The sequence below is a fragment of the Melanerpes formicivorus genome, unplaced genomic scaffold (genome assembly GCF_026170545.1).
Source record: "Melanerpes formicivorus ecotype bairdi unplaced genomic scaffold, bMelFor1.0.p_v2 SCAF_17, whole genome shotgun sequence".
Lineage (NCBI taxonomy): Eukaryota > Metazoa > Chordata > Aves > Piciformes > Picidae > Melanerpes > Melanerpes formicivorus.
Window position 1 is genome coordinate 14,255,771 of NW_027142369.1, and position 14,704 is coordinate 14,270,474.

General features: G+C 44.9%; 2 protein-coding genes across 2 annotated transcripts in view; one reads left to right on the forward strand and one right to left on the reverse strand.

Moving 5' to 3' along the window:
* Positions 1-2,637: 2,637 nt before the first annotated feature.
* Positions 2,638-11,769, reverse strand: SOCS4 (suppressor of cytokine signaling 4). Its single transcript, XM_068149052.1, has 2 exons — positions 11,494-11,769; positions 2,638-4,498 (listed from the first exon to the last, which is right to left on the reverse strand). The coding sequence occupies exon 2, from the start codon at positions 4,397-4,399 to the stop codon at positions 3,089-3,091; it is 1,311 nt and encodes a 436-aa protein (XP_068005153.1). The 5' UTR covers positions 4,400-4,498; positions 11,494-11,769; the 3' UTR covers positions 2,638-3,088.
* Positions 11,770-11,889: 120 nt separating this feature from the next.
* Positions 11,890-14,704, forward strand: part of WDHD1 (WD repeat and HMG-box DNA binding protein 1) — a 34,880-nt gene continuing 32,065 nt past the window's right edge. The window contains exons 1-3 of the mRNA XM_068149051.1: positions 11,890-11,936; positions 12,332-12,420; positions 14,014-14,125. Coding sequence (XP_068005152.1) covers positions 12,344-12,420; positions 14,014-14,125 — 189 coding nt within the window. The 5' untranslated portion in view covers positions 11,890-11,936; positions 12,332-12,343. The remainder of the gene's footprint in view (positions 11,937-12,331; positions 12,421-14,013; positions 14,126-14,704) is intronic.

Here is a 14,704-nt window from a genome sequence, read left to right on the forward strand (position 1 = left end):
TTAATAAAATACAATTTATGCAGAAGGGCAATGTTGGTTGAATAGAAGCAACACAAGGAAAAGATTACCACAAAAAAGGGGTAATTTTTCTGGCATCAGTCATACTATTATGATTTACATGTGGAGGAGGGAGAATCTCAGCTGGTACAAGCTGTTGTGAGCTTATCAATAAAGCCAGGCTGACTTAGAGCAGCTGAGAGTTTGTCCTGTCGCGTATTCATCCGTGTGTGACGCGATAGATTGCTGCGTTCGTGTTTTCTCCCTGGAGACTTTGGCTCAAAACCCATTCAAAGCACAGTGAAAACAAATGGGCTGGTCTCTAAGCAGATGGACTTGGAAATCTGTTTGCATCATCACAGTGACCATAGCTCAGTGGAAAGGGTTTTCTCTGCCCAGAGGGGCAAGGGCAGGGTAGCAGGTCCTCGGTGGAGTTGCATAGGAAAGATTCCTTGGTAGCTCACACAAACACAGAATGATAGGGGTTGGAAGGGACCTTTGGACATCTTTTAGTTCAGCTCCTGAGTACTGAGCTTGCAGGATGGAGTTGATGTCCACAAATGTGTAGGATTAAAAGATTCAAATAGAAATATTGCTTAGTCTTAGGCTACAGTCTGGGAACAAGTCTCCATAGCACTGTGCTCTGCTGCTCCAGGCCTGCACACAGACATAACCTCACACACACAGGTAATTGCTGCTTTTTGATAAGATGTTAGAAGGAAATTCTTTGCAGTGACTGTGGCAAGACACTGGAACCGGTTGCCCAGGAAGGCCATGGATGGCCCCTCCTTGGAAGTGCTCAAGGCCAGGTTGGCCGAGGGCTTGAGCAACCTGGTCTAGTGGAGGGTGTCCCTGCCAATGCCAGAGAGGTTGGAACTAGATGGTCTTGAAGGTCAAGGTCCCTTCCAACACAAACCATTCTATGGATCTATGAATCTGCTGCCTACATGAAATGAAACACATTTGTAATTCTGCGGGGTTGGGGTCTCAGTTTCAATAGCATTTCAAAAAGACAGAAAAGCTCCCTGTGCTCAAAGGTGAGGAAACAAGGTGGTGGTTGTAGCCAAAATTGCATCATCTCAAATACTTTTGGCAGAATAGATCCAGGCCCCGTTTTGTGAGAGCAGACAAAGCAGATGAAAATGGAGACAACAGAACTACAGGTCACTCCTGCATCTCCTGGAGTTGCACCAGGAGGCCAGCCTGGAAAGCAACAGAGTTTCTTGCCTGACCCCAGACTGAGTCTCCCTGGGATTTCACCATTCAGCAGCTGATCTGCCTCTCCATGCAATATAAGTAATGCTTTTAGGAGCATTATCCATGCATGGTTTTCCCGTACGCAGAATTTGGCAGGAGGCCATTCAACCACATGTTTCACATTGCAAGAAAAATCTGCAGACTTTGGTTCTTTGGAAACTGTACTTCTTGAAAAAAACAACCGCCCTACTATCAAAGTAAGAAAGTTATTCAGTGTCACCTCAGGTTTGACCATGCAAGATCAGAGAGTTAATAATCTGCAGATTTTGAAGGAAGTATCTTCCTTCTCACCCTCCCACTCCATGCCTTGTAATTTCAGAAGCAGCAGCTCCCATAGTGAAAACTGGGTATTTCATATAGTGAAATACTAACATAGAACCAAGTCCCATCTATCATAAGCAGCTGTATTATTGGTGGTTGAGAAACTGGACATGAGTTGGCACTGTACACTCACACCCCAGAAGCCAACTGTGTCATGGGCTACATGCCCAGCAGCATGGACAGCAGGTAGATGATGAGGATTCTGCCCCTCTGCTCTGCTGAGACTACCTCCACCCCCCCACCATCGAGAGACATGAACCTGGTGGAGTGCGGCCAGGGGAGGCTACAATGATGTAAGGGATGGAATCCCTCTGCTCTGAGGACAAGCTGAGTGAGTTGGGGTTGTTCCGCGTGCAGAAGACTCCAGGAAGACCTTGTGGCCTTCCAGTACTTGAAGAGGTACTACAAGAAAGGTGGGGACAGACTTGTTAGCAGGGCCTGTTGTGACAAGACAAGGGGTGTTGGTTTTAAACTAAAAGAGGGGAGGTTCAGACTAGAGAGAAGGAAGATTTCTCTTACACTGAGGTGAAACATTGGTCCAGGTTGCCCAGAGAGGTGGTAGATGCCCCATTCCTGGAACTATTCTGGGTCAGCTTATTTGGGGCTCTGAGCACCCTGCTCTATTTAAAGTTACCTTTGCTTACTGAGGGGAAGTGGAATTGGACTAAATGAACTTTAAAGGTCCCTTCTAACACAAAGCATTCTATGATTCTATGATTATCCCTTCTAGACACTGATCAAATCCCAGTTCACAAGCAGTTGGCTTTTTACTGTTACTATACAAAACTAAAAGCTGTTCCAGAGCCCACTGCTCTGATGATGAAGGAAATACCTTTTCCAACCAAAATCTTTTCACAACCAGTTTATACATGTTTGTTCCTGTCCTGAGTGTTGTCCTTTGCTTGAATTGTTTTTTTTTCCCCTCCATGGTGTCTAGTCCCCTGATGTATTTATAGAAAGATCATCTCCTCTTTCAAACTTCATTTTGCTCAGAATAGTCATGTTAGAAATAGACAGATGGATTTACTGCATCAGATACATATGGACAGACAGACTCACACAGAGGCTAGAGCACTCATTTTAAGAGAAATGCAGAAAATACAGAGAAGTCAACCTTTAGTTAACAGGGCATTATTTCAAACAAGTCAGCAACACATGGAAATACAATATAAAAGACAGATCTAAAAATCAGTTTTGAACTCGATCTAAAGACTATCCATCTATGGAAATACCAGAAAGCCTACCTGCCACTCTGTAAAACTCTAGTCTGAGAACAGTACCAAAAGCCCACAATGAATATCAGTACTAAAAAGAAAAAAAAAAAAAAAAAGGGAGCTGGGAAGACTCAAAGTACATTTGGATTAAAAAGCCTTGAACAGAGGCTAGTTTGGGTGGTAAATAATCTGCAGAATAAGGGAAAAAAATCAAATTGCTATTAAAAAGAAAAAAAATCCTACAAGGAAGAAAGACTGAAGAGACCATTTGTTTGGAGGCAATCTCATAAAAATATTTTCTAGCTTTGCTGCTCTGGCACATCAATCCTGAGTACTCTCACTTTTGACTTATAGTGATACTCCTTCAGGTAGAGCTTCACCGACGGAGGAACGGGAAGCGCGTCAATACCGTCGTACGTCGTAGAGTTGCAAATAACTGTTCTGCATATGTGCTGAAGAGAAAAAGGAAAAGTCCTGTTTAGTGGAGTGGATAAAAGTGGTTCAAAGAACATACAGGAACTTGGATCTTTATAATGCTCTAGGAGTCCAGTGATGTCAGGAGAATGGAAGACACAAGGATCGTGGGCATCAAAGCTGAAGTTGTGATTCCACTGCTCTATCCGCGCATGGAGGGAACGACTGTAGCGCCTGAAGCTGACAGAAAACAAATAGTCTTCTTGGGCAGAATCTCGTAACAAAAACGTTCCCTCTGGCTTTCCTTCCAGCAGTGCCTCAGCTGCGTATTTATCCATGACTCCCCAGTAGCAGGGATTGTTATTTATCTGGAGGAGGTCTGGGACTAGGCAGTGGACGTAATCGATCTGGGTATGGTATTTTGGAGGTGTTTCCATACGTAGCAGCTCATCATCAGTTTCCCATTTGGGCTTGTTTCTTTTTCTAGAACTTGTGCACAGCGTTATAACTTCGTCATCAGAGTCCATGTCGCTTTCATCTCTACTGTTCCTCCCCACCTTACCTGGAACCAATTCAGACCTCGAATCACGCCTGGAGGAACCGCTGTCGGTAAAGTCACAGGACTGGGAGGGAGAGTCCATTCCCCCGTTGGCAATCTCATCGTCTCGCAGCTGATCCTCCCTTTCCTCCTGCTGGGATAAATCAGCAATTATCCAGTCTTCTGCTTTTGGACTTATAGGGGCTGTGTGTCTTTTGATCAAGTGCCACCGAAAAGCCAGCTCCGAGCGTGGAGGGAAAGGACACTTATCTAGCATTAACTCACTGATATGAATTTTTCTTTTGGATGGCAGTCCTGAGGTGTGACGACTGCTACAGTTCTTGATAGGAAAGCACTGACCCACAGCATCCTGCAGCTTCTGCTTGAGAGACCGACCTAAAAACCTGTGGCCACAGGAACGATCTAGATCCAGCTCGATAGAGGAGCAGCTATACTTCCTCTCTTGGCTCCTTAAATTAGCCCCTGATCTTCCTGAAGCGCTTGCTGGTTCCACATCAGAACAATGCTCACTCTTCTTGGACCAGGAGAGCTTCTTTCCACTCCAGACGTAACCATCCTTTCTGTCTGCACTTCTGCTCCGGCTGCTTTTGGGCCTCACGTCTGCGCTTTTAATATTACTGTCCTTATTTTCTGCCATTCTGACAGCTCTGCTTCACGAGTTGCCAGAAAGAACACTGTGCTTCTTGTAGGGGGTTCCTACATATGGAAGCTTCCTCGAGGCACTTTCTGGAAATATCTGAAGGAAAAAAAAAAAGCCAACACAGCTGGGTTAACAGTTGTGCATGCACAGAACATGAGACCAGTGCAGGACAGCAATGACAATTAATTGCTAACCATGTAAAAAATATGATCATGCTGAATTCACTACCAGGCTGATCCCAGACAATGCTCCTTTACCTTTTCCTTGGAAAAAGCATTTTCCAGGCTAATCCACCTTGGCTTTATTTGGGAGACCTCATTGCTCTCTACAACTACCTGAAAGAAGGTTGTAGTGAGGTGGGGGTTAGTCTGTTCTCCCTAGTATCAGTTGACAGAAGAAAGGAAATGGCCTGAAATTGTGCCAGGAGAGGTTTAGATTGGATATTAGGAAAAATTGCTTTACTGAAAGAATGGTCAGGCATTGGAATAGGTTGCCTGGGGAGGTGGTGGAGTCACCATCCCTGGAGACGTTCAAGAAATGTATGGACATGGCACTTTGGGACATCATTTAATGGCCATGGTGGCCTTAGAATCACCATCGAGTCCAACCATCAACCTATCTCAGGTTGTTTTTATAGTACTCATTCCCACTACACAGCAGAGCAGAGTTTTAGGTGCTGGCAATCCTATTGTGCTGGGGACCATTTTAAAGGGAGGCACTTCACATGGCAGGTGGTACCTCTTGAGCTCTTTAGTGAGCAAGTTCTGCATCTCTTCCAAATAACCTTTCAAGAAGGAACAAGCCAGAACAGTAACAACTAGGTCAGAGTACAAAGAGCTACTGTACCTAGATGATATGCCTGTTTGCTACTAATCCACAGGATGGGATGCCAGAGATCTTTTTCTTAACTGACACTTCTAGGTCACTTTCTGGATATATTAAAAAAAGAAAAGAAAGAAAAATTTTATCAGTCACAGATTCCATCAGTTTCTGAAAGCTGTTTTCCTCTGCCTTTTCAAACAGAGATAGAAAATACCGAGCCCCTAAGGGATTGAAATATCTGGGGCTTTACATACTGAAAAGGATTAAAACAAATCCAGTCCCTTACTAAAAGCAATTTTAAAAGGCTGTGAAAGATGGAACTGCTTATTACTCATTAGAGAAGAAAGTTTACATTATTAAAATCACTGCTGCTCTGAGACCTACGGCTGCTGATTTCATTCTCTTTTGTTTCCAAAAGTGTATTGAATTCTCAGATAGATAAGAGGTTTCCTTTTGAATGCTCTGCTTTAAAAAAAAAGAAGGGGGGAAAAAAAAATCCTCTTTTGATTACTCAGTTGAAAGTAGAACAGATTTTTTTTTTCAGGGTAGATAGATAGCAATATGTTCTGTGTGCTTTTCTCTCCTGAGGCGAATATTTCCCCGCACTTACCACGATGCTTTTGCACCAAACCCATGTATAGCTCCTCTGTTCCACTGGGGTTTTTTTTCTGGATGTGGATTTTTTTGTTGTTGTGTTGTGTTTTGTCTTTTTTTTTTTTTTTAAAGAACTAATTGACATGGTAAATACTAAGCAGGAAGAGAAAAGGGCATCCACTTCCTCTCTCCATTCAATCCATTCTCATCATCAGGATTAGCCAGCATGACACAACCTCTCTGCGGTCCCCCGGGGCTGCGCAGGCCGAGTTCTAGCCTCTGCTTTCAGTAAAAGAATAAGAATGCAGTGCCAAAAGGTTTTACATGCAGTCTGTAGGCCAAATGCAGCCCAGATGGAACTTTCACCCGGGAATTTTTGACATTGAATTCCTTATTTACAGCCCACAAACCTGAAAGCTGTGGGGGAAAGGCAGCAAAAGGGAGGAGGAGATGCAGAAATGTAGAATGAGGGGAAAACAGGTAAAATATAGCAAATATGGTGAAATCCCCCTGGTGTTAAAAGCAGTGTAGATGAACAATACCTCACTGGTACCAAGAGGAATCACAGATATTCCAACAATTACAAAACAAAGGCTAAAATAAAGATTTCTTTTCCTTCCCTCAGGGTTTTGCAAACCACTTTTCAGTACAAACTGCCCCCAGGTCTGTGGGTTGTGGAAGGATGCAAAGCAGGCAGGAGAAAGGCAACCTTTGTACGTAAGGCCCAAATCACCCTTATTTGGACCAAGATTGCTTGCTTGCTTTTGGAACGCTGGTCTTTTCATACAGAAACAATCAGAATGAAGTGATGAATTTTCTCCACAACTCAAAAAAATGAGAACAAAAAACCCCTCTTCTGGTGATAATCGGGAGTAATTGTTGAAGACCAAAAGTTATTCTAGATTCATCCTGTAGTAAAATACATTAACTCCCTATATATGGGATTGTTAATTAGACAGGGAGGTATCATTGAAGTTGCAAAGTCAAGTACTTAAAAATTAGGACACGACAGTTTGTAATTGCTTTTGAAACCTTCAGTTATCTCATCCTGCACATCCAGCCCATATAAGGAATAAGAAGAGGCAGAATATGGGCTTTTAATTAAAAACTGCAAAAGGTACAAAACCCCCAAGTGCTGAAAAGGTCTGTTATCTCCTCCCTTCAGCCCAGCAACTGAACTCAGCTCAGTGGCTTATGTCATTTCTCAGTTGCTGCTGTAGTGAACTGTAAAGCCGCCTTCTATTTTGTACCTCTCTTCTACCACAGACTATTAGTGGTACCTAAACCCTGAAACTACAATGAGAGGAACAGCACGTGATGCTGTATGACATGCACCATTAGCCAGCAAGACAGAGAGCTGTTTCCCTGGGGTTTGAAGGCTGCTGGAACCCAGGCGCCAGTTCTGCCACGTCAGAGCAGTAATTGCTAATCAGACATAACGCTGGACCCGTGAAAAGAGCATGGAATATATGGAGGAAAAGGGATGACACTAACTAAAACCAGCCTTGAACTTGGCATTGTGGAGGAAAAGGATGGTTCAGTGACTCGGGAGACAAAACCTTGATTTCCAAATGTGTTACAAGCATCTGCCATGTGAGAAAAGGCTGAGAGAACTGGGGTTGTTCATCCTTGACAAGGGAAGGCTTAGGGAAGACCTGTTTACCATGAACCACTACATAAAGGATAGCTGCCAGGAAGATGGTGACTCCCTTTGTACACGGAGTCACACGGAAAAGACAAAGGATAATGGGTACAAGTTACTCCTGGGGAGATTGTGATTGGAATCCAGAAGAAAATTTTTCACAATGAGAACAGTTAGACATTAGAATCATCTCCCAAGGGAAGCAGTGGACCCTCACATTAGACAGTTTTAAGACTCAGATTGACAGGGTGCTGGACCATCTCATTTAAACTAGAAAGGCTGGACCAGATGATCCTTGGGGTTCCTTCCAACCTGGCATTCTGTGATTCTGTGATCTGCGCTCTCACAGATAAGCTGCCTCCTGAAACAGACACTGTCCACAACATATTTAGGTGCCCAAATCCCACCATTTGGCATTACAGTAAGAGCTCACAGCTTCATACCCTTCCAATTCACAGTCCTAACAATAAAATGGGGACCAAAAGTAATCTGGGTGTTGGAAAAAAAGAGGTGTAAAGGGCACCGAGGCATTCAGTGCTGTATTACCACTTAAGGCTATCCACCCAGCCCAGCTATTCCTTTCACTGCAAAGGGCCAAGGGAAATGCCATCCATTAACAGCTGGAGCACGACTGAGAGAGCAGGGCAAGGATAAAAGAGAGAGAACACCGAGTGTACTTTTCCCTACAGGGCAAGGTTAAATGGAGGAGTTCAGCTCTGCAGCTTACACGCATCAGTTCTGAGATCCTTTTGGTAGATACGATTAGTCTCCTGCCTACAAAAGCTGCCTTTGACACAGGGATACCTCCAAGGCATCTCAGAAGCAGCCCTGACAAAACCCTCATGCTTGAAACTCTTCCTTCTAAGCAAACAGCAAAGATAAAACAACATGCAGGGATAAGCAGAGTTCACTTTGGGGCATGGGGATCAGGCTTGTAGTTCAAGGTTACCCAACACTGTCACAGCTTACAGTCCATGGGGACAAGCAGAGAGAGGGGTGCCTTTTATTGGTGTTTTTATAGTGTGCATGGCTCCCTCCTTCAGAAGCAGGGCTCTTGCCAGGCTGTTAAGAGGGGGGTGTACAGACAGCTGTACAAGATGTTTTTAATCCCAAGTGCTGATGCCTCACCACTTAGATTTCAGGCCCAAACAATATCTAATAGATATAAAAGCAATGTCTAGTAGCTCTTTGGAGGCAATAACAATATTACCTTCTAGACAGAGGTAGGCTGTGATAAGACAGTTACAGCCTCACCATATGTCTAATTAAATCAGTGGCAAATACTCAATAACTCCAACAGGAGAAGACTTTTTTAAAATTTAATACTGAATTGCTTTAACTAGATATTTATGTCCTAGCTGATGGCCCCTTGCCTCAAGCCCAGTATCTCCAAGTCTTCATCATGCTGCTTCCCTTTTGGTATAACAAAGGAGGAGAATATGGTGTAAACTATCAGCAAAGCACTGTCTGAAGCAGACACGGGGATCTCCAGCCCATCCTCCCACCTGGAGCAAGAGCGCTGCCAGTGCAGCTCAGGGGAGGCATGGCATGGGCTGGCCAGGTCCTGATAACCTCTGAGAATGGAGCTCCTGCCACCCCACAGCATGGTCTGGCCACATTCTGAAAACCTCCAGTGATGAAGGTCCCACCACCCCATGGCTCAGTCTGGCCATATCTTGAAAAATTCTGAGGATGGAGATCCCACCACCTCTTTTGTGCTCCCATGCTGCACAATTCTTCTATTGAAAGAGAACTTGAGTTTTCTGTCCAAGTACACAAAAGCCAAAGCATTGCTGTACTATGCCTCTAATTAAACAAGAAAAGGAGACTTGCACAAAGAACAATAAATCCATTCTGGAATTGTTATAGAAGTTGATACTCTTCTAGAGCTGATAAAATCCTGAGAGGAAAGAGCAAGCTATAATAAATTGGAGTACTTTTGCCTTTTTTTCCCTTTCAGCCTACATAAAAAAGTTATTAAAAAAAAAAAAGTCTGACTGGTCACATGCTGTTTTCATTCATTTCACCCAATTAGATTTTGGCCACAAGACTGCATTTTAAAACCTGACCTTTTCCTGAAGTTGAGCTGTTAGTGACTTATTTTGGAAAAAAGCCCAACCTATTAAGGATAAAATTAAGTCTCAATTCCTCTGTCTTAACTCATTTTAATTCAGTCTTGTCTACATTTGTTTTGATCTATGATACCATCCAAAAATACCTAAACTTGACTCCAGAAGCCTTTCCAGCAAATTAAAGCAATAATCACACACACAAAAGAAAGGGACCATCTAAGGATACCAGGATAACCTACAATACTTCTTATTTGGAAATGGCCTGGATTTGTCTTGGCTCTGTAATATCTTCAGAACTATAAGAGAAGGGGGTCACAAAGCCATGTCCCCTAACCCTAACACTGGGGCTATTTTATTCATGCCCAGGTACCAAAGGTGAGGACTGCTCATATCTGCTGGCTTAATGAACCTCTGCTCATGTGCTGAAGGAGCAGCGCTTGGCAGACCACAGCAGCAGCACTCAATCAGTAAAAGCTTTATGGTCCATGACCAACACTTCGTGCTCCACCCAGAAACCGAATAGGAGAGCAGCGCGATTCCCAGCTCCCGCCCTGCTGCTTGCACCCATTAATCAAGTCAGCAGCAGGTTGAGTTCCTGACCGGATTTAAAGAGTAACTTTGTATTTGACGCCGTGCCACTTCAGACGTGACAAAGCCGCAGGACCTGCAGTCCCTTGGCCAAGGGACCACGGGATCCTCTCGCGCCCTGAAAAGCCTCCCCCTAGTTTCCCATGCTGTTCAAAGAGTTATGCCAGCTGGTATCATCTCCAGAAAATTAATTTGTCGCGATACAGAACTGAACTTACACCGGCTTTATATTGCAAAATTAGGTATAAAATATTTGAGGTGTAAAATATTGTCTGAGAGTTTTTGCAAACTAAAATAATAAAGAAAAATAAATACAGTCGACATGCATTTGTCTCCGTCCCAGGCAGCAGCTTGCAGTAAGAATAGCTTGGTCTTCCCACTCATCTGAGAAGTGGTTCAGCTTGAATCACTTCGCTAGAACACGTTATCCTCACCAGAAATCACGATTTACCGAAATATGTCAGCATACACCCATGGAAAACATGTCTCTACACAGCTTTCATAAGGTTTAATAATGAAATCTGGGCATATAGATGTGTTGGGTTTGGTTTGGGTTTTTTGATTTATTTTTTTTTTCTTTTTTAAATAATCCTGTCACTTACTCATTCATGAAAGTACCAACAATGTGACTCTTCCAGGGAGCCCAACCACATTTCCAATATAAATAAATCACTCTGCTCACCCCAACCACTGATAACTCCGCCGCAAGAACAAAACTGAAGATAAAAGGCTTTTGCCTGGCAGCAATTTTTCTTAGAAGCAGGAATAGACTGGGCCAGACCATTAAAGCGACATAAAGGGAAAACAGAGAACTGTTTTTTCAGGTATGACAAGCTCTAACAGCTTTTGCCCTTCAAGACCTAAACCATGCTGCCTTCCTCCTATTTTTCAGCGCAGGAAAGCTTAATGTAGCAGTGCCATCATTACCTGCCTAACTACAACTGCTGTCAACTCCATCTCACAGATGCATCAGGGTGGCTGTAATTACAGTGTTAATTCCATAATTACCAGACCCATCTCCAAGTGGGTTTGATCCTGCTGCCTTTACTGGAGCAAGAACATCCCCCAGCCTCCCCGATACACTTTGCTGTGATGGGGATTTTGGCTAAACAAGGGGTGAAGGGTGAAAGCCCTCATTTGGGCTTGCCTTGCCATTCATGTGTCTCCTGAGGGACTACCATCAAATAGATGTCCAGAAGTATGTACACTAAGTACATATGCACTCCACATATGAGGATATATACATCAGGCTTGCACCCACACACCGGTTTTCACAGGAAAAGCAAACACCCACCGAGGACCGAGCCCACCTCAGGGACAGGGGCGCGGACTCCGCCTGACACCACCTCAGCTTCCCCCCGACCTCAACTTACGATCGTTCCCCCCGCGGAAGCCTCTCGCCGCCCAAGTCGGTTCTTCAGCCGGACAGGGCGGCCTGACCCGAGGCGGGTGACAGCAGGAGGAAGGTCGCCGGCACCTCCGCGACAGCCCGTACCGGGTTCCCGGGGAGCGCGGCGGTAGCCTGGGTGAGGCGGCGGCAGCCTCGGCTCCCTTCAGCCGCCGGAACACAATCGCTGTGAGGCGCCCCCGGCCGCGCCTGCTGCCGCTACCACCGGCACAGCCGCCACCACTGCCGCCGCCATCCTCCCTCTCCCGGCCGGCGGGGGCCAACGGCAGCCCCGCCTGCGTGCAGCTCCGCCCCGGGCTCTGACGGGTCAGGCCCGGCCCTCGGGGCGGGCCGTGCGGCGGGGCCGGACGCGGTGGGGCTGAGCGCGGGAAGGCTCGAAGCGGGTGGCTGGGCCGGAGCGGTGAGCGGGTATGGCTTCTGAGCCGCCCTCGGCCTGCGGGCTCTTCTCGCCCAGCGGGCAGTGCGAGCCCTTTCCCGTACACGGCGGGAGCCGCGGGTCTGACCCCCTGGTCTCTTCCAGGGCCCTGTGGATGGCCTGGCTCAGCTCGGCCTGCCCCGAGTACTGAGGTGCCTGAGGGACAGGCCCCTGGCACCCCCACCAGGGGTGACCTGTTTTTTGCCCTCTTTTCTTTCCCGGTTTTCTTTCCTTCATCTCTCCGACTGTGAACCCTTTAGGTCAAGGGGGGAGGGCAGCTGGGGGCTGAGCCCCGCGTCCCCAGCCCGGTGGGTGAGTGTTCAGGCAGCCCTGATCTTGTCTGAGGCTCTCTCCGAAGCTTTTAATTTATTTCTTCTGTCTTTAACAGGTGAGGGTGAAGATGCCATCAGCACAAAAGCCAATGCGGTATGGCCATACTGAAGGTCACACAGATGTCTGCTTCGATGACACTGGGAGGTAAGACCGTAATTCCTGGAGACCAGGAACTGGTCTGGGGAGGGATCGTCTTGGGCCGGTCTGATGCCTTCCTAGGCACTGCTGGGATAGGTTTATGGCATGGTTTGGTCTGGCAAGTCCTGTGGCTTTTGCCTGTGTTGGTAAACTGTTTCTATGACAATATTTTGATGCCCTAGGTTTTGAAGCAATTGATTTTGAACTTTAAGCATATATGTGTGTGTGTCTATATATATATGCATATATATGTATATGTAAAAGCTCTGTGTGCCCTCTTTTATGGTTGGAGTTGATCATTAAGGTTGGACTTGATGATCTTAGAGGTCTTTTCCAACCTTAATGATTTGGTGATTCTGTAAGAGTGACTTCATAGAATATAGCAGGAATCAGTGTAGTGCAGGAGTAAATATGTTCACATAATAAGAAATTTAAAATATACTTGAAGAAATCAGATATTCCAATATCTTTTCTTATTCTTGTGCTGGCTCTCAAATGTATAAATGTCAACAAAATACTTGATGTTACCATTTAATTGATTACAAATAAATGGTAAGCCAGAAAACAGGCCTTCAAAACGAACTCAAGGGGTAAGTCATATCTCATGTACGGTTTAAGTCCCTATCCTCTTACTCCTTTCTTTAGTTCTTTAGCCTTGGTGCAAAAACTACTCTTAAGAGTTAGTCTAATAATGTTCCCTCAAAGCCACAAAAAGCCTTCTTTGCTGTCACTGTGCAAATGTTTAAAAATAGGTGCAAACACCTCTGCCCAATACCACTGATCCACTACTGCTGCGCTGCCCAGCACAAGTACGTTAAATATCAAGACAGTGTTATGTTGCTGTTAAAGTTACAGAACTAAGAAGAGCAGCATCACGGCTTCATCACTGACTTTGCAACATTTTGCTGTTTAATTAGAATTTTGGGAGACTGCAGACAACTTAAGTAAGGAAAGAAATCAAGGCTTGATTATGTATTCATGACATCTTTAATTAAAAATGCCATGCAATCTTTTGCGTATTTACTCTGCAACTTCTGGTTTGTTTGCTGGTTTAAAAAGTTGGAAGTTAACTCCAGCAAACTTGAATTTCGTATTAACTATTTTTTAAGGCTTCTACAGGCCTGGAACATGCTAAGCATGCTAAACTGCAGTTAAGTATGCATTAACACTCTTAGCTTTGCCCTCAACTTTGTAAACAGCTGTGAGGTAAGCTTTCAAAGTCTTGAGCAGTAAGTAAATGAATGTCCAGTTCATACAGAAATCAGTGCTAATGTAGTCCTTTGAAGAATTTGCTCTAGGTTCTGGAAAAAATGGATTGATTGGGAGTATCTCAGGGTCAGTTCAGATGAATGCCAGGCCTAGGGACTTATCAGAGACTTGAGGTACTCTGTTATGCTACCAGATGTGATTTCCCACTCACCCCCACATTTAAGAAGTTACTTACATTTGTTATGTTTGTTTGCTATATCATATAGTATGGACTTCATTTCCATTAAAAAAAACCCTAACACTTTAACAACATTTTCGTGTTGGGACTGAAAATCACATTGTCTAACCTTTCCATTCCTGAATGTTAACAAATCCTGTCTCTTTTCACAGCTGCATTGTGACTTGTGGCAGTGATGGAGATGTTAGAATTTGGGAAAACCTGGATGATGATGATCCAAAGTCCATTAATGTAGGAGAAAAGGCCTATTCGTGTGCTCTGAAGGTATTGTTAACTGAACTCCTCTGAATTGTATCATGCATGTCATAGAATCAATAAGGTTGGAAAAGACCTCAAAGATCATCAAGTCCAACCTGTCACCCAAGACCTCATGACTACTAAACCATGGCACTAAGTGCCACATCCAATCCCCTCTTGAACACCTCCAGGGACGGTGACTCCACCACCTCCCTGGGCAGCCCATTCCAAAGGCTAACAACTCTCTCAGTGAAGAACTTTCTCCTCACCTCAAGCCTAAACTTCTCCTGGCACAGTTTGAGACTGTGTCCTCTTGTTCTGGTGCTGATTGCCTGGGAGAAGAGACCAACCCCCTCCTGGCTACAACCACCCTTCAGGTAGTTGTAGACAGCAATAAGGTCCCTCCTGAGCCTCCTCTTCTCCAGGCTAAACAATCCCAGCTCCCTCAGCTTCTCCTCATGAGGCTTGTGCTTGACACCTCTTACCAGCCTCATTGCCCTTCTCTGGACATGTTCAAGAGTCTCAATGTCCGTCTTAAATTGAGGGGTCCAGAACTGGACACAGTACTCAAGGTGTGGCCTAACCAGTGCTGAGTACAGGGCCACA